Genomic DNA, 26476 nt, shown 5'->3' on the forward strand with positions numbered 1-26476 from the left:
ACATATCTATCTTGTCCTTAAATTGGTTCAGTTTTCCAGCACCTGCTGCACTCTGAAGTAGAGAATTCCAAAGATTCATGACCCTTCAAATAAAGAGCCCACATTATTGGTCCACCAGACCTTGTGTATGATCGATATGGCTAATAAAAGAAGAATGTAACAATGGGGGTAGGATGTTCCACTTCTGTCCCGACGGTGCAGCCCATCATTGGCCAGGAAGATACTGTCAACGGGGTTTCCCATTGCTCGCACCCTCTGCTGCCTGAGAACACGCCTGTCCTGCCAATGGGAATGGCCGGTAAATCTCACCCAGGGTGTGGGTAGAAGTAGAAGATCAGCCAAGCTAGTGTTAAATGGTGGAATGACAAGAGGGGCTGAAGGTCTGCCCTTTGGACGGATTTCTACACGTTAGTGTAGAGGAATAGAGCACATTTCAATTTCTGATGGTCAATGTTAACTGTCCCACATCTAACATAATCTGCACCAGTGAATCCCTCTACTCTGCTTCAGTGATATATATTGACCCAACCACAGAGACAAGCTGAGACCTTTAACGTGCAGTCGGAGGCAGAGTTGCGCTATTATTGCTTCCCCTAAAGCAGGCTTATGTCTTCTCACATTTTCAGTCCCTTGTGACCAGTAGTGATTGGATAATTTCATTTCACCAACCTTGATTAGATTTCAACCCCAGGTCAAATCAGAAAGTTAAGTTTATTTATTAGTGTCACAAATAAGGTTTACATTAACACTGCAATGAAAGTACTGTGAAAATCTCCCAGTCACCACACTCCAGTGCCTGTTTGGGCCAATACACCTAACCAGCACGTCTTTCAGACTTTGGGAGGAAACTGGAGCACCCAGAGGAAATCCACGCAGACACAGGGAGAATGTGCAACCCCTATTCAGGCAGTGACCCAAGCCAGGAATCAAACCCAGGTCCCTGCCGCTGTGAGGCAGCAGAGCTAGCCACCATGCTGCCTAACCATGCCCACATTATTGTTCTACAAAATCCAGTGTCTCTAATTAGTGTATTCTTGAGCAGCTAATGGACATGATGCTGAAATATACTGATTGCAATGCGTTTCTTTCCTTTATACTGAAATTTTCCATGTTCCTAACTTGAAGCTAGCCCTGGGGTAGAAGATGTAAAACAGGCTCACTCCAGAAAACCAATGCAAAATGAAAAATTGCATTCAGAAGGCAAAGTGGAGCAGATAGCGTGTGATGGCTCCAGCCAATATAAATAACTGTCTGTGTGATTGACGTGGCATTAATTGGAGAGGTAATCTTATAAAACGGCGTAATTCATTTATTAATGAACTCTTGGACAATTGTTTCTTATACAAGAGGTCATGTGGCCATCCACTTACAAAACCTCTTGTCTATTCAACTGTGCTGCCAACGACAAGAAGGCTTACAAGATTAGACCAGCATGACTCACTCTCCAATTTTCTTGCCATCCCTGCGGGGAAATAACTGTTCTTTGCTCAGCAGTTCACTGTGATGACATCACATTAGAGTATTTATTCTGGATTCAGAAACTGAGCCTGGGCTGCGGCTGCTCACACCACAACTCAAAGCCACCCCCCCAACATACAAAATTCTGGAAGGGTTTGACAGGTTAGACACTGGGGGTTTGTTTCCTTGGCCTGGGGAATCTCGGACACGGGTGCAGGCTCAGGATAAGGAGTCGGTCATTTAGAACCGGGATTAGGAGAATAAACTTCCTCCCCCAGTCCCGCACACATACAGCAAAGCCTACCTTCTCTTCCAATGGGCCAGTGATGTTGGGCTTAGTGTGACGAATGTGGTATTGTTCTGAAAAGGGAAATGCTACCCTGTCTTTGTCAGCAGGCTGACTTGGGCCTCCCATTCGTAGATCTGGATGAGAAGCAGGCAGGAGTCAGTCACAGTAGGAACAAGGTGGCAAATCACCCCCACTATTTCCAATCTGTTCTTGCTGGGCCAGCAACCTCAGAATCTCTGCCTATATTTAGAAAAAACAATTCCTAAATATATTCAAAACCATGCCTCGACCCACTCAGTCGCCAAGGTTGCCCATGGGTGCCCTATGCACTTTGACTCCCTTGTCAGTCAAGAATCTTTCTAACTCAACCTTTAAAAATTCAATAACTCTCCTCTTGCACACTCTCACCGTTAATGGCTCTGCTCCTCTCACAGTCTCCCGCTGTTAATGACTCTGTGGCCTTGCTCCTCTCTATCTCGCGCTGTTAATGGCCCCATGGCCTCACTCTTCTCACAGCCTCCCGCTGTTGTTGGTCCTGTCCCTGTCGCACCGTCTCCATTAGTGGACCTACTGCTACTCTCACACTCTCTCACTAAAGATGAAAAGAAGAAATTTCTCCTCATCTCTGTTTTAAATGGGAGACTCAGTATTTTTAAACTGTGTGCCTTAGTTCCAGTCTCTCCGCAAGGGAAAACGTTCTTGCAGCATCTACCCTATTAAGTTCTTGCGGTATCTTATGTGTTTCAATAAGGTCACCTCTCATTCTTCTAAACTCCAGTGGATACAGGCCCAGCCCAATCTTTCCCATTAAATAATCCCTTCATCCCAAGTATCAGGTAAGTGAAGCTTTTCTGAACCACTTCTAATGCAATTATGTCCTTCCTTAAATAAGGAAATCTAAACTCTGCTGTAGATGTGGCCTCACCAATGCCCTGTACAACTAATTCAATTCCTTATTTTCCATTATTAATTCTCCAGATTATTCTCTGAAGGACAAAGGCTCACTTAGTTACTCTTTTCCTTTTTAAATACCTGTAGGAACTCTTACCATCTGTTTTTATATTTCTAGCTAACTTTCTCTCATACTTTAATTTCTTCTTTTTTAGTCATTCTTTGCTTTTTTAATATTCTGTACAATTTTCTGATCTTCGTGGGATTGTATACTCTCTTACCAATGCTATTTTGTATCTGTACCTCACATCTTGCGCTGGACTGTTACAGCCCTTCACATTGGCGGGACTTTCTGCTCCCGCTGCAGTGAATTGAGATTTGGCTGGGCCCCAAATGCTCTGAGCTCGCTGCAGCAGGAATGTGGCGTGAATGATTGGTAAGATCGCAACCTTGATCTTTAGAACCAAGGTAGAATCAAGCTATTGTACTAATGTCAGCTTTAATGAACAGAGCTGCCTCTCCACCTTGTCCTAGTTTCTTGCCTTTCTGAAACCTTACTGTAAGCTTTCACATTGAGGTCCCAATCTTTGTCATTTTGCAGCCATGTCTCTGTCAAGACCATCAAATCGTACCTAGTTATTTACATTTGAGCTGACATCCATTTTGTTATGAATGCTATGCACAATCGGATACAGAGCCTTTAGTTTTGACTTTTCGCTATTTTTGTAATCTCTAGCCTTATCTGCTGGTGCTCTGTGTTTGCACAGTATGTCCCTTCTGCACATCCTCTGATGATTATTTCCCTTACTGCTATCTTGATATCTGGTTTTGCCTTCTCTCTCTAATGTATCACATCTTCCCTCACTTGATCCTCCACTATTTAGTTTAGAGTCCTCTCTACTCCTCTAGTTATACGACTGACCAGAACGGTCCAGCACGGTTTTGGTGAAGACTGCCCCAACAGTACAGCTGCCTCTTTCCCAGTACTGGTACTGATGATCATTCAGTGAAATCTGTTTCTCCCAAACCATTCTTTGAGCCATGTATTCAACACCCTGATCTGATTTATCCTCTGCCAATTTGCTTGTGGCTCAGCTAATCACCTGGAGATGACCATCTTAGAGATTCTGTTTTCTAATTTAACCCCAAGTTGCTAAAACTTGCTAAGCAAAATCCTACTTTCCCAGTCCTACTTGTGTCATTAGTACCTATTTGAACCACAATTGAATTCTGCCTTTGTAATGCAAGTTCCTCTCCAACCCAGAGCAGGTTTCCTGAACCCTGGCACCAGGCAGGGCAATACTGCCTTTGGAACTCTCTGGACTGCAGAGTACTGTCTCTATCCTCCTGACTGTCCCCAGTTATCACCACATTCCTGTTAACCTCCTGCTTGAATAGCTTCCAGTGCAATGGTCAGTTTGCTGATCCACACTTCAGCTTCTCTCTTTATAGTGCATAAGTGGCAGTCTAAGATTTAATGACTTGTATTTCCTTTGTATTCCAGGGGGAAGATTGTTCCTTTTCATGTCTTCCTGGTAAATATGGAGCCAATTGTTCGTCTTCTTGTAGATGCAAGCATGCCGGCACTTGTTCACCTATTGATGGTTCGTGTATTTGTAAACAAGGTATAGGTATCCACTCTATAATGACCTACAACTTTTTTCTGATATCCTCACTGCATTCTGTTGTGGAGTTTATACCTAATGAGTTGAGGATTGTTAATACTAACCAGGATGGACCATTTCCTTTATTCCCTACTCCAGTATTTAAATCGAAAGGAACCGTGAACATCGAGACAGTAGTGTTCTTTAATAATGCTAAATGCAATTTTAGCTTCCTGTCAGTGTGACATGATTCTCTATTACTAGGCTGAAGCAGCTGAAGCCATCAGAAAAAGTATACAGTTGTCCTGACAATATCAAGAAACTGCATTTGTATAGTGCCGTTAATATAGAAAATGTCCCATTGTGCTGTACAGAGGGGTTGAGGAAAAGATAGGAACAGAAGAGTGAATGTATGTCTTGGAGAAATAGATCAGGAGGGGGTTATCCATTTTTAAAAATAGTGAGACATTAATCAGATTAGGGAGGAACCTCCAGACAGCATGTCCACAATGATTCAATGATTTGTTGATCGTAAGGTGAAAGGTTTGGCCGTGATGGGTTCACAGTGGAGTGAAGGGCTAGGTTGCTTGGAGAGTGGCAATAGGATAGGGTGAGATGAAGTCCTGGAGAAATCTAAAAAGCTACAAACATTTTAATCTTAAACCACAAGGGAACTGGGATCCAATTTAGTTCAATAATGACAACAATGGTTTAGGACAGAATCCAGCTAACTTCATTTTGGACCAGTTGAAAGTTCTGAAGGGTGAAAGATGATGAGTAGCTCATTACAGAATCAATGTTTCTCTGTCGCTGTTTTCTGGCTCACTAGCATCTGTGCAATATTTTCTGATGGTCTCAAAATACCTGCAAACCATCTGGGCCAGTGTGGGCCTGAGGTAGGTCCTTTTCCACAAGGTTTCTTCAGGCACCCCACCAATGAATTTCCACCAATAGATAACAGACCAGGCATGGGAATACTGGGCACGTGCATACTGCAGGTGTGAAGTTAGTGACGCTGTCCAAGAAAGCAGCAGGAAATCGTGAGGCAGTAGAGAAAACAAGCCATTGGCCACTTTTCCACATAACTGTTCTTGAAAAACACAATTTTCCTGTCAAAATGAAGGGGGGAACCTACCCTGCTGACTCTGGATATGACAGAAGAATGGATAATGGTTTAAAGTTTTTTAAAAGTTTATTTATTAGTGTCATAAGTAGGCTTGCATTAACACTGCAATGAAGTTCCTGTGAAAATCCCCTAGTCGCCACACTCCAGTGCCAGATCAGGTACGCTGAGGGAGAATTTAGCATGGCCAATGCACCTAACCAGCAAGTTTTTCAGATATGGGAGCATCTGGAGGAAACCCATACAGACCTGAGGAGAACACGCAGACTCCACACAGAGAGTGACCCAAGCAGGGAATCAAACTGTGAGGCAGCAGTGCTAACAACTGTGCCGCCATGCCTGAACTGGGGAGGGGGTGACGGTGGAGGCTGGGGATCCACTGCTGTGGAAATGGTCATCAAGATGATGGATAGCATGTGAATCTGCATTTTCAAATTCAGAAATCTACAAAATTTTCACCATTCTTGAAAGTCTGTGATATTTCCTGATATCTCGGAATTGTCCTAAATCCTTAACCTCTCCTGCTCTGATTGAAGCTGGAATTGTATCATCCGTGAATTGAAGAAAGGTTTTTCCTTGTTTCACACAATCCTCAATGGAAGAAAAGTTTCACTTGCACCCAAACTTGACTGGATTGAGCATTAATCTGGGTGGGAAAATCAGTGAATTTGGTAAATCTCCCCTTTGCAAGGCTTTGAAGCTGGAAGAGTTTGTGTTTCTGATTGAATGTGCTGATTCCGTTTGTGATATGTTTTGTGTTTCAGGTTGGCAGGGCGTGGAGTGCTCTATCCCTTGTCCCAATGGCACATGGGGGCTTCACTGCAATAATAGTTGCACCTGTGTCAATGGAGGAGCTTGCAATGCACAGGATGGTTCTTGCACGTGTACTGCAGGCTGGCGTGGAAAGCATTGCGACCAGCCATGTCCGGTAAGCTCTAGTTTTGATTTCTGGCTTTCTTTCCTCTGGTGCAAGAATTTTTACTTTCCCCATTCTTAAATTTCCAGCTCTCGAGCTTGTTGCTGCCAAGTACACAAGATAGCGGCTGAAGTCTGACTTGCTGTATGATTTATTTTCACCCTGCCATCCTTGGGATTTCCTCTTGGTCCTTTGCCCAGTCTGTCCAACTGAGTTCACGAAATCGTCCTAATGGACTATACTTGTGAAATGGAATCCTCCAATCTCCTCAAATGAGTGGCTGCCTCGGAACACATGGCTTGTTATTTATTACCCGTATCAGGCAAAAATGTTACTCTGGATTAATTTAATCCAGAATAATTAAGCTTTTTGATTACGTTCTTTCAACTGTTTCTGTCAGTGAGTTTAAGTTCAGACCTATTTAAATTACAAATTTATTCAGTCACAGGATATGGACATCGCTGACCAGATCGGCATTTATTGCCCATCCTTAATTGCCCTTTCAGAAGGTGGCAGTGAACTGCCTTCTTGAACTGCTGCAGTTTCTGAGGTGTAAGTGCACTCACAGTGCTGTTAGAGAGGGAATTCCAGGATTTTGACCCAGTGACAGTGAAGGAACGGTTAATATATTTCCAAGTCAGGATGGTGAGTGACTTGGAGGGGAACATCCAGGTAGTGGTGTTCCCAGATAGCTCTTGCCCTTGTCCTTCTAGGCTATAGAAATTGAAGGTTTGAAAGGTGCTGTCAAAGGAGCCTTGTTGGAATGTTGTAGTGTATCTTGCATGTCGGTGGAGGAGGGAGTGAGCCTGCAGACTGCTTTGTCCTGGATGGTGTCAAGCTTGTACAATGTTGTTCAAGCTGTCCTTATCCAGGCAAGAGGAGAGTATTCCATCACACTCCTGGCTTGTGCCTTATAGATGGTGGAGGAGGTTTGGGGAGTCAGGAGGTAAGTTCAACACAGAATTCCCAGCCTCTGACCTGCTGTTGTAACCATGGTATCTATATGGCTGGCCCAGTTCAGTTTTGGTCAGTGGTAACTCTCAGAAAGTTGATTGTGATTTAAGTTATTCTAATATTTGATCTATCTAATACTATGTGACTTTCTAATGGGAAAACTGAATGTGCAGCTTACAAGCAGAGCAGCTAGGAGTGTATTATTGGTTATTCTGGTTATTGCACCAGAAAATTATATTTAAAAAAGATCTGAAATTCTGAATGTTTTTGAACAAATTAAATTTCTGTTGGCAGATTAGTTTGATGGCAGAAAATGAATTGTGCTGTTGTTAAGAATGTCACCAAATAGGATTCAGACTATTTACTGGGAATGAGCTGTGTGCCCCAGGATGTAAACGCTGTATGGATCTGTAAGAAATATTGCCAGATATAGAACTGATGGGGTTGTGATTTCAGAGACAATCCTTTCTTTCTCTAGGATGGAACCTATGGTCTGGGCTGTCGTGAACAATGTGACTGCTGTCACGCAGATGGTTGTGACCCAGTTACTGGATTCTGCCGCTGTGTTACGGGCTGGACTGGTAAATATGAAAAAAAATCTGTGAAATATTTAAATATATCCAAATATTCTTCTGTTTCCGGCTCACTTTCTCTCCACCCCACAGATCACCTTGTCCTTATCTATTTGAGGATTTGTGTTACACTATACGCAGTGCGCAGCCTGTTGAACAGCACGTAACCTTCTCAGTAATTCATGTACAGTTTTTGTGTTGCTGGTATTCCATAGAAATGAAATGTTCATTGCTCCTTTGACTTTTTTGCTGTTTAGTCAGTAAACTCTTCCATGTGGAGAGAATCATGGAATCCTGACAGTGCAGAAAGAAACCATTCAGCCCATCGACTCAGCACTGATTCTCTGAAGGAACATCCCACCCAGGCCCTCCCCTCCCCCATCCCCTCCTCTCCCCCCATCCCCATAACTCCCTGCACATTTACCATGGCCAATCCGCCTAACCCACATATCTTTGGACCATGGGAGGAAACAGAAGCACGTGCAGACTCCACACAGAATGTGACCCGAGCCAGGAATCGCACCCGGGTCCCAAGCACTGTGAGGCAGCAGGGCTAACCACTGTTGTGTTTCTTGCGGGCGCCCAGAGCGGTGTGTCTTGCCAAAGGCATTCAGTTGCTGATCTGGGGACTTGGCATTGGGGGTGAAGGGCCCACTGTGAGTCAGATCACCGAAACTTGCTGCCGACACCCTATCCCTTCCCTCATGATCTCCTTCCTGCCTTGAAGCAGGGCTTTGGGGAGGGTGTAGTACTGGCAGCAGCCACTACTTCCGTGATGGTACTGCTAAGCACAGATGACTTGCTAGCCTCTGATTGGCTGTTGACTCTTGGTCAATGGGATATTTGCCACCAAGGTCACTGTCCATCGCTGACCAATTAACTTCCTGATTGGGTCTCAATTCAGTGTCCTTTCCTTAAAGAGACAAAGTGGGGCTCCCACTGGTCCTGCAGCTGATGGTGAGGCCCCCATTGCATCTCATGCACATCCATGAGATTGCACCCTTTATTTCAGATTAAAATATGGTTTGGGTTTTTGAAACATTTACTTGCATTTCTCCTGGAATGTGAGAACCTGTGGGAATGGAGTGATCCTATTTTTGAAGAAAGATCCCAATCACTCTGGTAATTTCTCACATGGAGGAGCCACCTTGCCATGTTCCAGCTCACATCACTGCAGAATAAAACTGGCTTTTAGCTGGCTTGTTACCACATGGATTCTGTTTTGAAATCACAGTCTCATTCTTCTTATTTCAGTTGCTTTAAACCCAGATTTACTTCTGCTTATGTTTTGAAAGTATTTTGAAAGCTCATTATTCCTTCGGTTGAGTTAGCAATCCAATGGTGATTGTGGGGGGATTTGTAAGATGTGTTTTGGATGTTGGTATGTATTTCCAGTATCAGATTTTTGCTCGCCAAGTGAATCGCCTGTCTGGAAATTTATCTCAGCTCTCAAACAAATTTTGAAGTGTTTTATCTTAGGGCTACATTAATGCTGAAGTCTAGTTTCAAGACACCTGCCAGAACCTTCTGCAAGGATGTGAAAGTTGCTTGTCTCACCTGAGGCAAAGGAGAACTTTAAACACCCTCTACCTTGGCTTCTCAGTCTTTTGGCTAAGATCAACATCAGATCGAGCACAAGATGGAGTGCGATGCCTTATCCTGTCAACTTGGATCTTGTTTGTCTCTCATGTAGGGATCTTGAATTGGATTCAACTGAAATTTGAATTTGGTTTTTAGAGCAAGCAAGGAATGGATTTGGGTTTGCCTGCTCCACTCTGAGCATTGTAGCTTTAAGGATGGAGTAAAATTCGAAAAAAAAGCATTCTCTACTTTGGCAAATGTCTACGTTACAGTTAGAAATACAAAATACAAGTTAGATATCATACAAGGAGACCTTGTTAGAAGCTCATAGAGTCCAGTAAAGTAATCCTTACGCTTATTGAAGTTTGAATGCTATGTATGAAAGAGACCTCGTAGAGTCCAGGATATAGAGACAATAAACAGATTTATGTATAATGAGAGGGTTTTAATGATGATTCTATACTAAAGCATCCCAATAGGATGGAGATTTCTCTCTTTTTCTATGCTTTTGTGGTGAAGATATTTGTAAAATTCACACTGAATTCATCATTTGTTTGTTTTTTGCTGCATTTTTTCCTTTGGAATCCTAATGTCATGAGCTTCATTAACTGAGAGACCATACTTAGAGACTTGCTCCAGGCTTGTGCTAATGTTGCTGCATAGCCAGCTGTAAGGGGACGTACAAGAGGGTCTGGGATGACTAGCTCTCTGATGTTCCTCCCTTGCCTGAGGAGCTCACCATGCGGAGGATCCCAGGTGCAGACACGGCTCCTACTGTTGTGTGCTGTGACATGTATACACGGCCATCTGTCCCTGGAGTCACTTGACTTGCAGAATGTTAAACTGTTGTAAAAAATTATGTTGTTGGAAGGAAATAGGTAATCCGGGGGTTGGAAACTAATTTTTCAACTCTATCCTTCTGTAAAGAATGTTTGGAATTTCTGTCATGCAGTTGCAGAGGAGAGAGTGACAATGGTTACACAGGGGAGGGGGGGATCAAGTGCACTTCCATTCGAAAAACTTCTCATTTTTCACCTTTTCTAACCTTCTGAATATAGAATTCTCTTTCATAGTTAATGCCAGGTCTCTCACTTATTCTGACTGCTGTCATTTTTCATTGGTTTTCAATGGAACATCAGCCCTGTTTAAAATTGGCTTCACTCTCTTATCTCAATAAGTCTAAGGTTGACTGATTAATTGGGCTTTAATGACATTGCACATTAAAATATTCTGTCTTTACTTTATTAAAATGAGCCTCTTTCTACATTTGAAAGGACAGAATGTTTCAACAAAATAGCGAGAGGAGAATCACAGAGGGCGGGGGAGGAGCGTGCAGTCAATGCAGCATCTAGTAACGAGCACAGAAATCCACCCAATGACTTTTTCAGTGGAAAATATTCTTTTCTCAATTGTTGAGATGTAAGCTTCTTTTCTCCGTCCATTCTAATTGTCCTTGGTAAAAGAACTATGACATTTCAGTGCACTTTCCAAAGTTGGGAAGGAGGTGCCCAGTACCAGAAGGTCAATCATTTGTCAATAATTGACCTTAAATGAGAAATCACACTTGAACACCACAACATCACTGATGTTACGAGCAGTGCGATCCGGCTTATGTTTCAGCACGCTGCAACTTGGAACTGTGGAAGGCAAGTTCCATTTTCAGCCACGTTGGATGCCCAGCCTCCATTGCTTTATTGCCAGGAGGAACAGTTGGAGATTGAGTTATTACCAGGCTGTTATAGGGAGGGACTTAAATGAAGGCCTTAGAATAGATTACCCACCTGCCGCCTTGGCTGCAGGATGTGTTTGGCCAGAAGGCACCATAAGGAGAACAGGACGAAACAGAAAAAGACCAGGAGTTATGGGAACTAGAAATGTCACTCAGGTGTGGGAGAAGCAGTCCTGAGGTCAGAGTTTGAACACATTGGTGGAGATGTGTCCTAAATCGAAACTGAGATTGTTGATGTAAATCCTCAGCCACATGAGAGAAACTTGTCCCGTTCCATGATGCTAACATCCTTCATCTGATGAGCCTAAAATCTGAAGTAAAATGAGAAGAAACTGTGCAGATGAAGTACTTTCCAGCTCAGTGCCATTTCCATAGAACAAAACAGCACAGGAACACGCCCTTTGGCCCACAATGTTGTGCTGAACACGATGCCAAAGTAAACTAATCCCTTCTGTCTGTCCTTGCTCCATCTCCCTCTATTCCTCGCATATTCCTGTGCTTATCTAAAAGCCCCGTAAACACCCCTATCATATCTGCCTCCACCACCACCCCTGGCAGAGCGTTCCAGACCCCTATCACTCTCTGTAAAAAAAAACTTGCCTCTCACATCTCCTTTGAACTTTCTCCCCCTCCCCTTAAGTGCATGCCTTCTAGTATTAGACATTTCAACTCTGGGAAAGAAAATTCTGACTGTTAACCCTATCTATGCCTCTCATAATTTTATAGACTTCTATCAGGTCTCTCTTCAGTTTCCACCGCTCCAGAGAAAACATCCTCTTTTTCCTCTTCTTCTAGCTCCAACCCTCTAATCTAGGCAGCATCCTGGTAAACTTCTTCTGCACCCTTTCCAAAGCCTCCACATCCCTCCTGCAATGTTCTGAAGCTACATCACTTGTCTAGGGGCATGGGAACATAACTGTAGACCATTCAGCCCATCGAGCCTGCTCCACATTCAATTAGATCATTGTTTAATCATCTACCTCAACACCACTTCCTGCATTTCCCCATGCCCTCTGATGTCATAAGTATCCAGATCAATTTCTGTCTTGAAAATACTCAACGACTGAGTTTCCACAGCTTCTAGGGCAGAGAATCCCAAACATCCATCACAGTTCTATGCTCACCAGTCAGGGGAAACATCCTATCTACATCCACTCTGTCGTAAGACCATAAGACATAGGAGCAGAATTAGGCCACTCTGCCCATTGAGCCTGCTCCGCCATTCAATCATGGCTGATATTTTTCCATCCCCATTCTGCTGCCTTTTCCCTCTAACCCCTGATCCCCTTATATAAGAAGTTTATTTATTAGTCACAAATAGGCTTACATTAACACTGCAATGAAGTTACTGTGAAATTCCCTGAGCTGCCACACTCCAGCACCTGTTTGGGTCAATACACCTAACCAGCACGTCTTTCAGAATGTGGGATGAAACCGGAGCACCCAGAGGAAACCCACGCAGACACGAGGAGAACGTGTAAACTCCACACAGGCAGTGCCCAAACCCGGAATCGAACTTGGGTCCTGGCGCTGTGAGGCAGCAGTGCTAACCACTTTGCCACCATGCCACCCACTGTCATGCTCTGTAAGAATTGTGCAAGTCTCAATAAGTCTATTTACAGATTCCCTTCTGACCAGAGACTGCATTTGAAAATAGACTAACTTGTGTACACACAGACTAAATACTGTTTACAAAAGCAAAATTCTGCAGATGCTGGAAATCTCAAATAAAGGCTAAAAGTGCTAGAAGTACTCAACCAGTCAACTGGCATCTGGTTTAAAAGAAAAAAGAAAGGAAATTGCTGACCACAAAGTCTTTTACAGCCAGTATAGTCACTTTTCTGATGTAAGAAATGTGGCACGGTAGCACAGTCGTTAGCACTGCTGCCTCACAGCGCCAGGGACCTGGCACATTCTCCCTATGCCTGTGTGGATTTCCTCCGGGTGCTCCAGTTTCCTCCCACAGTCTGAAAGACCTGCTGGTTAGGTGCATTGGCCGTGCTAAATTTGCCTTCAGTGTACCCGAACAGGTGCTGAACTGTGGCGACTAGGGGAATGTCACAGTAACTTCATTGCAATGTTAATGTAAGCCTACTTGTGACTAATAAATAAACTTTAACTTTAATTTTAAGTTAGTTTGTGCACAGCAAGATCCCACAAACAACAGTGAGACAATGAGCAGCCAGTGGTGGTGACGAATGAGGAATAAATTTTAGTTAGGACAAAGGGAAAAACTCCAGTGTTCTTTTTCCAGTGCAAAGCCACAGGATCTTTTGTATGTTCTCCTGAGAGGGCAGGCGGACCCCCTGTTTAACATCTCATCTGAAAATCAGCACATCTGACAATGCAATATTCCCTCAGTGCTGCAGTGATGTTGGTGTCCAAGTTCTGGAGTGGAGCTTCTGCCCACTCCTGATGGAATTTTAACCTGATCACGATATTAGAAGGAAGTCCATAGAGGCAAGACTTGCAATTGTCCATTCTGTGGGAAGTGTGTGGAGTGCACACACATTCCCACAGAATGGACAATTGCAAGTTTCCCACACTTAGGAATGAGGCGAATGGTGGCCTGGTTCAGCATTTCCAGAATTTCTGAGCCTGGAAACAATATTCTGTCCGATTTCCCTGTCCTGAGGAGAACCAAAACTAAAATATAAATATTCATGAGTATGTGAAAATTACATTTTAAAAAAATTACAGATTGCAGCTCTTTCAGAAACTGCGAGAAAGGATGAGATGGACATGTTCATGTAGAAAATTGCTTCCATTTCTGTTGGCTTCATTACTTCTCATTTATTATTGAGAAAACTTACCGTAACGAAGGCATCAAACGTTGGAGGAATTTGTCCTGTTTTTAAAGTTGGAAATCTCAGGGCTCTTATGTAAGTTATGTTCTCACCATCATCTCATTGTACCTTGGGGGTGATAAAAAGCTTCTCATTCTGACTACTGTGCCCAAGATCAGCAACACTTCTAGATTCATGTTACAGAAATAAAATCAATCACCTCACTCCTTCGCATCTGCTCAACCAATGTGGCAATACAAATATAAATCTTCCTTGCTGCTTTATGTTACAATTTCCTTCCATGTACGCTACCTAACACCAGCATTCCTCCAGTAAAAACAGCTTATTACTGAGCATAGAAATTTATCAAAGGACAGAGTTTTCCCACAACTTAACTAACAAATATGCTAGCCGTGTCATCCCTGTGATTAACGATTAACTTTACATGCTTTATGTCACGGTGTAAGGATCGCAGCAACATTGTAAACACATCAATGTTACGTTTAAAAAAGCAAACATGCTGAATGAGAATTCATTGACAACATTGGCAAAAATATCAGATTATATTTTCACAACCATATTTCTGATATAACTGCACATATTGACAGAACTCCTCTGAGGAGTTCTTTATTCTTTTGAACTCAAATATGCAGTTCAATGGAATTGTAGAAATACTTAATGCAGTGTTTCCCCAATAATATTTACCACGGGAAGAACTCTGGTCGATGAATGTTGCAGCTTTATCGAATCTTAGTTAGGCAGGACTTGGAATATAGTATTCAATTCTGGTCGCCACACTACCAGAAGGATGTGGAAGCTTTGGAGAGGGTACAGAAAAGATTTACCAGGATGTTGCTTGGTATGGAGGGCATTAGCTATGAGGAGGGGTTGGAGAAACTTGGTTTGTTCTCACTGGAACAACGGAGGTTGAGGGGTGACCTGATAGAAGTCTACAAGATTATGAAAGGCATGGACAGTGGAAAGTCAGAAGCTTTCTCTCAGGGTGGAAGAGTCAATTACTAGGGGGCATAGGTTTAAAGTGCAAGGAGCAAGGTTTAAAGGAAATGTACGAGGCAAGCTTTTTTACACAAAGGGTGGTGGGTGCCTGGAACTCACTGCCAGGGGGCGCGGTAGCGGAAGCAGATACGATAGTGATTTTTAAGGGGCATCTTGACAAATACATGAATAGGATGAGAATAGAGGGATATGGTCCCTAGAAGGGTAGGGATTTTTAGTTCAGATGAGCAGCATGGCCAGTGCAGGCTTGGAGGGCCGAAGGGCCTGTTCATGTGCTGTAATTTTCTTAGTTCTTTGAAATTAGTGTGCAGTATTACATGATGGAAGGAAATGTATTTAATGAATGTTGCCAAAGGAGTTATGAGAGAGACTGGGATGAGATCTGGAACTGATAATACTCTCACCACTCACTGAAGACCATCATCAGAACGGCAATCAACAGCAGGGAGAAGCTTTATTGGGCCATCCTGCTGGAACTGTGTAATGATTTGGTTAGATTCTAACTTGAAAAATGTATTTGGTTCTGGTTGACAAGACACAGCCCAAGTCCTGAAAATGGACTAAAGGACTAGAAGGCTGAGCGCTCTGTCAGAAGAAAGAGTTATGAAGAATGGTCATAGCAATTTGAATTTTTAAGCCTAGAAGGAACAGAGAACATTATAGAGTTATATAAAGTGCAAAGTCAATTTGAAAAGGTTAATTTTAACCATTATTTTCAGATTGCAGGGCATGGGGACATGATACAGTCTGATGAAAGATAAGATTAGGTTTAGCACTAATGGCAGGAAACAATTCTTCATTTCGAGTTATCATCACTTAGATGCTGCCCTAAGTTGGGTAAAGGAAATGGGAATTTGTGTTGAATGTAATCAGATTGTGCAATGGAATAGGAGCAGGCGGAGGGATATCCTGACGGAAAGTTTAAAGTTGTTCCATTTGTACTTAGCTTTTGAAGTACCCTCAGGAATTCAAAATGTGCAGTTTGTGCAGAATTTATGAAATCTGGAAATGTGGTTCAAATTGATTGTTTATTTTACGTTAATATAAAATTAAAAGCCAAATGTTTGAGAGTGGTAAGTTGCGGATTCACACTACAGATTGCTCAGATTGGAGTTCACTTTCTGTGAAGTACTGTAACAGTGGTTAGCACTGCTGCCTCACAACACCAGGATCCTGGGTTCAATTCCGGTCATGATATGGAGATGCTGGTGTTGGACTGGCGTAAACACAGTAAGAAGTCTCACAACACTAGGCTAAAGTCCAACAGATCTATTTGGTAGCAAATGCCATTAGCTTTCAGAATGCTTTCTGCTGCTCCGTCAGGTGAGTGGGAGATCTTTTCATAAACAAGGCATATAAAGGCACAAACTCAATTTACAGAATAATGATTGAAATGCAAGTCTTTACATTAATCAAGTCTTATAGGTACAGACAATGTAAGTGGAGAGAGCATTAAAGCGTTAAAGCGTGTATTGTCTCCAGACAGGATAGTTAATGAGATTTTGCAAGTCCAGGGAAGTCACAGGGGTTACAGATAGTATGACATGAACCCAAGATCCCTGTTGAGGCCGTCCTCATGTGCGCAGAACTTGGCTGTCAGTCTTTGCTCAGCGAGTGTGCGCTGTCGTGTGTCATGAAGGCCGCCATGGAACAGCCATGGGGACCAAATCCACACCTCAATATGCCAACATCTTCGTGCACAGGTTCAAACAAGACTTCATTGCACAGGATTTTCAACCGATGCTATGCACTATATACATCGATGGCATTTTCTTTCTTTGGACTCATAGTGAACAAGCACTGAAACAACTATATGATGACATCAACAAGTTCCATCCCACCATCAGACTCACCATGGACTACTCTCCGGAGTCAGTTACATTCTTGGACATACGCATCTCTATTAAGAATGGTCACCTCAGCACTTCACTCTACCGCAAGCTCACAGATAACACCACGATGCTCCACTTCTCCAGCTTCCACCCTAAACACGTTAAAGAAGCCATCCCCTACGGACAAGCCCTCCATATACTCAGGATCTGCTCTGATAAGGAGGATTGCAACAGACACCTCCAGACACTGAAAGATGCCTTCATAAGAACAGGATATGGTGTTTGACTCATCGATTGACAGTTCCAACATGCCACAGCGAGAAACCTCACCAACCTCCTCAAGACAAACATGGGACGCGTTGGACAGAGTACCCAGTCATCGTCCAGTACTTCCCCGGACTGGAGAAGCTACAACCACTCCTCCGGAGCCTTCAACATGTCGGTGATGAAGATGAACATCTCACCAAGGCCATCTCCACACCCCCACTTCTTGCCTTCAAACAACCGCACAACCTCAAACAGACCATTGTCCGCAGCAAAAGACCTAGTCTTCAGAACAGTGACCACAACACCACACAACCCTGCCACAGCAATCTTTGTGAGACGTGCCAGATCATCGACCCGGATGTCATCATCTCACATGAGAACACCATCCACCAGGTACACGGTGCATGCTCCTGCAACTCGGCCAACATTGTCTATCTGCAGGAAAGGATGTCCCGAGGCATGGTATATTGGGAAGACCATGCTGACGCTATGACAACAGATGAATGAACACTGCTTGACAATCACCAGGCAAGACTGTTCTCTTCCTGTTGGGGTACATTTCAGCGGTCATGGGGATTCGGCCTCCGATCGTCAGGTAAGCGTTCTCCAAGGCGGCCTTCACGACTCATGACAGCGCAGAGTCGCTGAGCAAAAACTGATAGCCAAGTTCTGCTCACGTAAAGACAGCCTCAACCAGGATCTTGGGTTCATGTCACACTATCTGTAAGCCCCATGACTTGCCTGGACTCTCAAAATCTCACTAACTGTCCTGTCTGGAGACAAAACTGTCCTGTCTGTACTCCATTACATTGTCTGTACCTTTAAGACTTGATTAGCTGTAAATTCTTGCATTTCAATCATTATTCTGTAAATTGAGTTTGTGCCTTTATGTGCCCTGTTTGTGAAAAGATCTCCTACTCACCTGACGAAGGAGCAGCAAAAGCTCCAAAAGCTAGTGGCATTTGCTACCAAATAAACCTGTTGGAAATAACCTGGCGCTGTAAGACTTCTTTCTGTATTCAATTCTGGTGTCAGGTCACTATCTGTATGAAGTTTGCATGTTCTCTCCATGTCTGTGTGGGCTTCCTCCGGGTGCTTTGGTTTCCACCCACAGTCCAAAGATTAGGTGATTACCCATAGTAAATAGCCCTTTAACGTCAGGGGAATTAGCTGAGTAGATAAGTAGGGTTACGGAGATAGGGCCTGGGTGAGATTGTTGTTGGTGCAGATTTGATGGGTCAAATGGCCTCCTGCTGCCCTGTAGCGATTCTGTGATTTTAACTGTCATAACGAAATAACAAGCCAGCTACTTCATCAGGGGATGGAAATAAAATGGGTTTGATTCCAGAATGCTTTTACTGGCAGTGAGCCTCTACCCATCTCCCCAAGTTGTGTGACAGGCAAGTTTCAGGATGAATAAAAGGAGGTAGGAAATCATTTTTAGCTGTTGTAGTTTTTGAGAAAAGGCTCTTCTGTAAAGCCACAGAGTTTCCTGTACAAAATATGTCACCATGTGGTGAGAACCAAAGAGATTTCCTTTATTCACTCTATCTGGAATGGTTTTCTGTTCTTTGTACTCATGGAAAATGATTGCATTATGTGTCTGCATCAGGCACTCCAAGGCCAAATCAATCTAAGTTATACTTCTTGAATCACAATATTGTTATGGTGCAGGAAGAGGCCATTTGGTCCATCGTATCTGCACTGGCTCTCCAAACGAGCATTATGGCTAAGTGCTATTCTCCTACCTTTTCCCCATACCTCTGCACATTGTTTTTTTAACTGCTTTTGCTCTGACTCAACGTGTTTCAAACTGAAATGCCTAACACCCCAAAAATAACTTCCATCCTTGTCACATCTCTCACTGTTCCAGGTTTTGGCAGTTTATCCTGTCCGAGGTACATTTGTCCCAAATTCACTTAAGATCCTTCTAGAAAGGAAGGATTTTCATCTTGTGTGTCTGAAGTGTTGTTCAATCTGAGGTCCATGAGATGAGAAAGATAGTGCAAACCATCCTTGTGATTCCATTGGCTTATTCCCCCTCTCTGGGTGAAAACACCTTCTGTTGTCTTACATGTTCTGTTTGTTTCTGTTCTAAATATATTACCTATTCTAGAGTAAGGAATTTTAATCCAATCAGTTCAGTTATAGACTTTCAAAGTGAACCTTAATTCCATTGTACTGTCCCCAGTTCAGAGTCTCAGCAATGTTGGTATGGAGCATCCCAGGCTGATAGGGTTCCTAACAATGGTGATCTCTACAGGGGAAAACACCTAGCAGAAGTCAGCTGGCCCCCAGGGCAAGGGGTGGGATAATAATGTCCTGTGAACCTTCATCATCCCAGTGATCATGTGACATCACTCACAAATAGCCAAAAGCAAAATACTGCAAAGCTTGCTGTCTGAAATAAGTAAATAAAAAGCTGGAAAAATACAGCAAGCCAGGCAGGAAGCTTTGTCATTTCTCCAGTTCCAGCCTAACAGAACCACTAAACACCTCTTCCCCTGCCCATCGCTTCCAGAAGGGCCTTTCCGTCTGTGATACACTAGTCTACTTCTCAACCACTCTGATACCTCCCCGCTTTCCTAGGGCACATTTCTGTGCAAACATAGGAGTTGCAGCACCTCGCCTTCCACCTCCTCTCTCACTCTGCAAAGCCTCAAAATACTCCTTTCAAATGAAACAGAGCTTTACTGGCAGTTCTTTCAGTTTAGCACACTGCTGTTTGCTGTTCACGATGTGGTGCCTCATTGTGGAGATCACAAGCAGACTGGGTGGCATCTCCATTCAGTCTGCAAGTATCAGCCCGAGTTTCAGTTGCTTATCATTGTAATTCTTTGCCTTTTTCCCATGCTGACTTTCTGTCCTTGACCTGCCGCTGTGCTCTTGTGAAGCTCAATTTGGAACAGAACCTTTATAATTTCCAATATCACATTCCCTTGTCCTGGTCATTTCTACAATTGTGCTTCTTATGTCTTTGTCAGGTATTCGCTGTGACAATGTATGTCTGCAGGGAAGCTGGGGTCCAAACTGCTCCATTTCCTGTAACTGTGACAATGGTGGCTCCTGCTCACCTGAGGACGGGACCTGTGAGTGCGCACCTGGATTTCGAGGGGCCATGTGTCAGAGGAGTAAGTATGAAACTGAAACCGGTGGCTTTTTAAAATCGTCTTCTCTCCTCCTTTACCTAGTGGTTCTCCATGCATTCTCCCTGGGGAGAGGAAGAAGTCATTCCCTCTCCCGGATGCCAGCTGAAGCCCCCAGCCTGATCTTCTTCATTCTGCTATTGGCAACGGTGTCTTCAGCTATTGGCTCTGAAATGCCCTTTCTAAACCTCTCTGCCTCACCCTGCTCCTTAAGGCACTTCTTAAAATCCATCTCCTTGACTGAACATTTGGTAATCAGTCCAGTATTTATTTATCTGGCTCTGCGTCAAATTGAATCTCTTCTTATGAAGTAATTGGAATATTTTTAATACATTAAAGATATGCGTGGACACTGTGTGAACAACCTGTCAACATCTCTAACTCCGATAAGATATGTGTTTATATATATTATGTATAAGAATCATAACATAATATAGCACAGGGAACATTCAGCCCGGGTCCGTACCAATATTTCTGACATATGGTTAATCCCACCCCCCGACTGCTTCCCATATCACTGCTATTCTTTTCTCCTTCAAATACTTCTCCAACTCCCATTTGAAGACAATGGCTGGATCTATATTCACCATCCATCATGCGATGCATCCCAAATCCTAACCCCTTGCTGTATTAAAAAGTTTTTCTCATGTCACCGCTCGTTCTTTCACCAATTGCCTGAAGTCAGTGTGCTCTAATTAACAAGATTCAGCCAAAGGATGCAATTTCTCTTTACTTGCTCTACCTAAACCCATCATGATGTCAATCTTTTTCTTAGCCTTCTCTGCTCTCAGGAGAGCCACCCCAGCTTCTCTAGTCTTTCCAAGTACCTCCAATAACCTCATCCCTGGAACCATTCCAGTAAATCGCTTCAAATCCTCTTGAGCCTTATGTACTTCTTAGAGTATGATGCCAATCTGGGGCTGAGCGAGTGTTTGATATTGCTTTGACATGACTTCTTGCCTCTTGTAATCCAGCTCTATATAAAGTCCAAGATTCCATTTGCTTTAGTAAAGGCTTGGTTATAAAAGAAAAATGTATGTCTGGGCGATGCTACAGGGCCATAAACATACTATCTTTTCAAGTCACAAACGACAAGAGGCCGCAGCTTTAGATCTTTCCCGCCAGCTCAAGAGAGCAAGAACTGCTGTTAGAAATGATACAGACACTAATAAACTCAACAGAACTCTTCACAAGCGATAAGTTTCTGCTTTGAGAATCTCCTGAAAAACATGGCGCGATCTTACCGCCCGTTCACGCCACGATCCTGCTGCAGCGAAGACGGCGAATTAGGCAACAAGCCAAATCTCCATTCACTGCAGCAGGATCGGAAAATCCAGCTGGTGTGGTCAGCTGGAAAATTCCAGCCACGGAGACTGAAATCATGTTGTTACGACATCATAGAAAACACAAAACAGCTTACGTGTATTTTGTGCATTTCCGGTTAAGTACAGCAGACGATTTGTACATGGTGAGGCCTTGCAATCAGCCAAATAAACTTCAAAGTACAACTTGATTTGTTTTTTCAATCTTGAAGGTTGAAGAATAAATGAGAGTCAGGACAAATAAATATTGGCTAGGACACTGCAAACCTCTCATCAAAACGTAGAAACTAGTAGCAGGAGTAGGCCATTCAGCCTTTCAAGCTCGCTCCCCTATTCAGTATGACCATGGCTGATCCTCTATCTCAGCTCCATTCTCTCCATACCCTTTGGCACTTCCAGAGTCCAGAAATCTGTCTATGTCTTTCTTAAGTACAGTAATTTGGCCTCTACAGCTTTCTGCCGTAGAGAATTCCACAGGTCCATCACCCTTTGAATGAAGAAGTTTCTCCTCATTTCAGTCCTGAATAGCCAACCCCATATCCTGAGACTGCAACCCCTTGTTCTAAACCCTCCTCCAGCCAGAGGAAACAACATTTCTGCATCCAGTCTGTCCAGCCCTGTCAGAATTTTATTCAATCAGATTCCCTCACATTCTCCTAAATTCCCATGACTATAGGCCCAGTCAACCCAATGTCTCCTCAAATGACAATCCTGCCATCCCACGAATGAATCTGGGGAACCTTCACCACCCTCCCTCTGTGGCAAAATTTCCTTTCTTAAGTAAGGAGACCAAAACTGCGCACTGTATTCCAGGTTTGGTCACGCCAAGGCCCTGTACCGCTGCAGTAAGACATCCTTTCTCCTGTACTCAAGTCCTCTTGCAATGAAGGCCAACCTATCATTTGCCTTTCTAACTGCTTGCAGTACCTACGTGCTTGCTTTCAGTGACTGGTGTAGTCGGACACCCAGACCCCTCGGTGTGTCACTGTTTCCTAATCTATCGTAAACACAGTAAAAAGTCTGACAACACCAGGTTTTAGTCCAACCTATTTATTTGATAGTAAACGCACAAGCTTTCGGGGTTAGTCCCTTCGTCAGGTGAATGGAGAGTTCTGGCCTCAGACAGAGCATATAAAGCACAGACTGTTTAGAGATTACTGCTTTATATGCTCTGTCTGAGGCCAGAACTCTCCATTCACCTGACGAAGGGACTAACCCCGAAAGCTTGTGCGTTTACTATCAAATAAATCGGTTGGACTAAAACCTGGTGTTGTCAGACTTTTTACTGTGTTTACGCCAGTCCAACGCCGGCATACCCACATCATGACTCCTAATCTATCACCATGTAAATGATGCTGTTTCTCCATCCAAAGTGGATAACTTCACACACACCCATGTTACACTGCATCTGACATGTATTTGTCCACTAACTCAGCTTGTCTAAATCACCTTGAAGCCTCAAAACATCCTCCTTAAATTCCTACCAAGTTTGTGTCATCAGTGAACTTGGAAATATTACATTTGGCCCCATCATCCAAATCATTGATGTATATGTTGAATAGCTGAATCCAAGCACTGATCCGTGCGGGACACCAGTAGTCAATGCCTGCCACTTTGAAAAAGACCCAGTTATTCTCAATCCATGCCAATATATTACCCCCCAACCCCATTTGCTTTAATTTAGCACACCAACCTGTGATGTGAGACTGTGTTAAAGCTTTCAGAAAATCCAAATACACCACGTTCACTGGTTCACCCTTATCTATTCTGTTAGTTACATTCTCAATAAACTCCAGTGGGTTTGTCAAACATGATTTCCCTTTCATAAATTTGTTTTGACTTTGTCCATTCCTATTGATAATTTCTAAGTGTCCTGTAATCACATCCCTTAGATTCTAGCATTTTCCCTACCACTGATGTTAGGCTAATAATTCCCTGTTTTCTCCCTCCCTTTTTTAAATAGCAGGGTTACATTTGCCACCCTCCAATCTGCAGGGACTGTTTCAGAATCTACAGAATGTTGGAAGATGACAACCAGCGCATCCACTGTTTCCATGGCCACCACCTTTAGCACCCTGGGATGTAGATTGCCCCAAGGGCTTCAGCTGGAGCATGGACAGTCTTTGTGTCTCAGGCCTTGTCCAGCCCATCACTGTGTGTTTGTGTTGGGAGGAATCCAAGGTCAATCCCCTCCTTGTAATTCCATGCCCTTCCACCCCACTCACTAGTGAGGGAGCATAACATTCTGGTCCTGGGGTGAGATTTGGGCTCAGTGGTGGGAGTTGATATCACTGAACAATGCTGACACTCAAGGGGCAAACTGTCTGGGAGTAACAATCCTATTGCAGTAATTGTGTCTATTCATCATAATGAGGAGAGAATCAGATGTTTGCCTCACTGGGAGAGACTCAGTGAGAACCAACTTTGACACTTAATCAACTGACTTCCATTTTGGCCATGCAGAAAAAAATGTTGGTTGGTAATTTCTGAGAAATATTTTAGAAAGAGAGGAATTTGAGAAGGTTTTATTTTGTTTAACTGTCTGAGCTACTTTGACTTTCTTTCAGTCTGTTCCCCTGGATTTTATGGCCATCACTGCAACCAGGCTTGTCCCCAGTGTGTCCACAGTAATGGACCATGTCATCACATCACCGGCCACTGTGATTGCTTGTCAGGATTCATGGGTTCCCTCTGCAATCAAGGTAATGTCTTGAATATGTCAGAGCCACATGCAGAACAATGGGAGATGATAAGGCCTTTACACTAGTGTAAAAAGTCAAGTCACTCTATTAGGATCTTCTATTTCTCAGTACTCCTGGGAGAGAAATCCGCAACCTCCAGAGTACAGCAGGGATAGGAATTGGGGTAGTCAGAGCGTAAGACTGTCTGAATATGAACCTACACCCTGCCACTGAGATAAAACACTATGGTTGAAATTTTACCAACATTTCTCCAACTGTCAGGTTGACTGAAAATCGGTCTGTCACTCTCCAGATGCACAGCCGAGTTTTTAGAGCAGATTCTCCTGCACTCAGTTCACCAAGAATCTGTGCTGTGGTTTGTATCTAAACTCTGACAGGGCGGGGCTGGATAGAGCCAGCAAGACTGGCACAATGGGGATAGGGGCACCATCTCGTAAAGGAATTAAATTCTCCTCCCCCTTCCCTTCCCCTACACTCATGCACATGCATGTGCGCATGCGCACACACACACGCGCACACACACACACACACACACACACACACACACACACACACACACCCCCCCCCCCCCCCCCCCCCCCCCCATAAGAGGTGACCCTCTGACTTGGAGGCATCGGGGCCCTCCCCCACCCCCACAACCGTCGCAGTATTGTGGACACTCCTCCCCCTCACTATCATCACCCCCCAGTCCCTACCAGGCATCGCCAACCCCTCTCCTCACTGCTCTCACTTCGTGTAACGAGAATCTCATCTCCTGACTCTCTCAGACTTTGTGCCCACATCATCGTTTCCGCCCCATGTCAGTCTGTTTTTCAATACTTTGTAGTTGCTGAATCCAAAGTCAGGAATGTAATTTGCTTTCTTCACTAAACGCTGATATTTACTCATGAAATCTTGTATTTAGAATCATGGCCTTGGAAGAGTGATTGGATTAGTCCTGCTCTCCTGTTTTTTCTGGACACTCCTAGACTGGGTGCTCCTGCAGGTGGGAGTTGCTTTAGCTCAGTGCCTGGACAGCTGGCCCGTGATCCAGAGTGACACAAACAGAACAGGTTCAATTCCCGGACTGGCTGAAGTTATTCATAAAGGCCCCACCTTCTCAACCTTGTCACTCTTTATTGACTTTTAGAATTATTTACAAATGTACATTAAAGGATTCAAGATGGGCGCTGTCTCCATACTTGCAAGTATGCTGGGCTCCGTCCAACACTCAGCTGACCTAGTGCTCCCTTACGTCACTGTGCAGGGTGGTACTGTCCTACACTAACTTATATGCGCCAGACCCTTGTTACGCAGGTGGAAATTAAAATGCAGGAAGTGGGGCGCAGTAAAAAGCAGAATAAAATGTTTAACTCAGCCTGATCATTCTGGCCTCAGTTGAGGGCTGGTCACTGTGTTGCAGTGTTATGTGATGCACAGTGTACATCAATGATATGGGAGCCTTTCCTTTCTGTCTGTACTGTAAGACACTCCCAATCTAGTTTGACTGAGATGACTTAAGCAAAAAGTACTGTTCAAAGTTAGTGTAATGATCCAATCGATGCTCCCTCACATGCTGGAGATTCCTGTGAGTTCATAAAGGTCGTTACATTTTGCCAAGGTGGCCTGGACTTTGGCAGCTCCAAAGTGGTGAAGTTGGGCAGCAACTTTATTATGTTCAGCTGCTAATCCTGCTGAACGATGCATCAATCTGTGATTGTTCTGGTACGTCACCATTTAGGGAGTTTAGAGGTTCTCCTGTATCTGTGTCTGTGCTCTGAAGTCTTCATCCTCAAAAACCGATTTGCCCCTTCCCGGTCTGGATGTTCCCAACCATTTCCTATAGTTCCAAGGTAGTTTTGCAATGTGTGTCAGGCAGTGGATCCTCATTAGGCAGTGAGTATGAGATGGCAAATCGGGGTTGTGATAATATAACCCAATTCCTGACGTATGTTTCCGAATATAATGAGATGAAGCATCGACAGCAACACATGCCAGATTATCTCTTTGATTTCTTTCTCTGAAAGGCTTAATTTTGTTCCCTAGGCACTTTACCTGAATTCAGGGCCATGCTAGTTAGTAACTTTAATTGCAAGTTTCTCTGATTCCTCAACTTTTTCCAAAAATATTTGATTTACCCAATTCCGTGAAGTTTTTATCCAAAGTCATTAAACATGAATTAAATATAGATTAAGGCAGCGAATCCCCAGTGCAGTTAAAAAGCAGCGGTGTATTATCAAATAAATCATCTGAAGAAGGATTTGATGTGCTTTGCTCTGCTGTAGAACTCCTGTCGTCTGCAACTTAA

General features: G+C 43.6%; 1 protein-coding gene across 5 annotated transcripts in view; it reads left to right on the forward strand.

Moving 5' to 3' along the window:
- The window catches only part of megf11 (multiple EGF-like-domains 11), a 361348-nt gene that overhangs the window by 281029 nt on the left and 53843 nt on the right, over window positions 1-26476 (forward strand). For 4 of the 5 annotated variants that reach the window (XM_080214084.1, XM_080214087.1, XM_080214089.1 and 1 more), the window contains 5 exons: window positions 4143-4263; window positions 6130-6293; window positions 7714-7816; window positions 20004-20150; window positions 24055-24189. In XM_080214084.1, coding sequence (XP_080070210.1) covers window positions 4143-4263; window positions 6130-6293; window positions 7714-7816; window positions 20004-20150; window positions 24055-24189 — 670 coding nt within the window. The remainder of the gene's footprint in view (window positions 1-4142; window positions 4264-6129; window positions 6294-7713; window positions 7817-20003; window positions 20151-24054; window positions 24190-26476) is intronic. The other variant, XM_080214086.1, reaches the window with a different exon arrangement.

The sequence above is a fragment of the Carcharhinus amblyrhynchos genome, chromosome 28, assembly GCF_965287045.1.
Source record: "Carcharhinus amblyrhynchos chromosome 28, sCarAmb.v2.hapA, whole genome shotgun sequence".
NCBI lineage: Eukaryota > Metazoa > Chordata > Chondrichthyes > Carcharhiniformes > Carcharhinidae > Carcharhinus > Carcharhinus amblyrhynchos.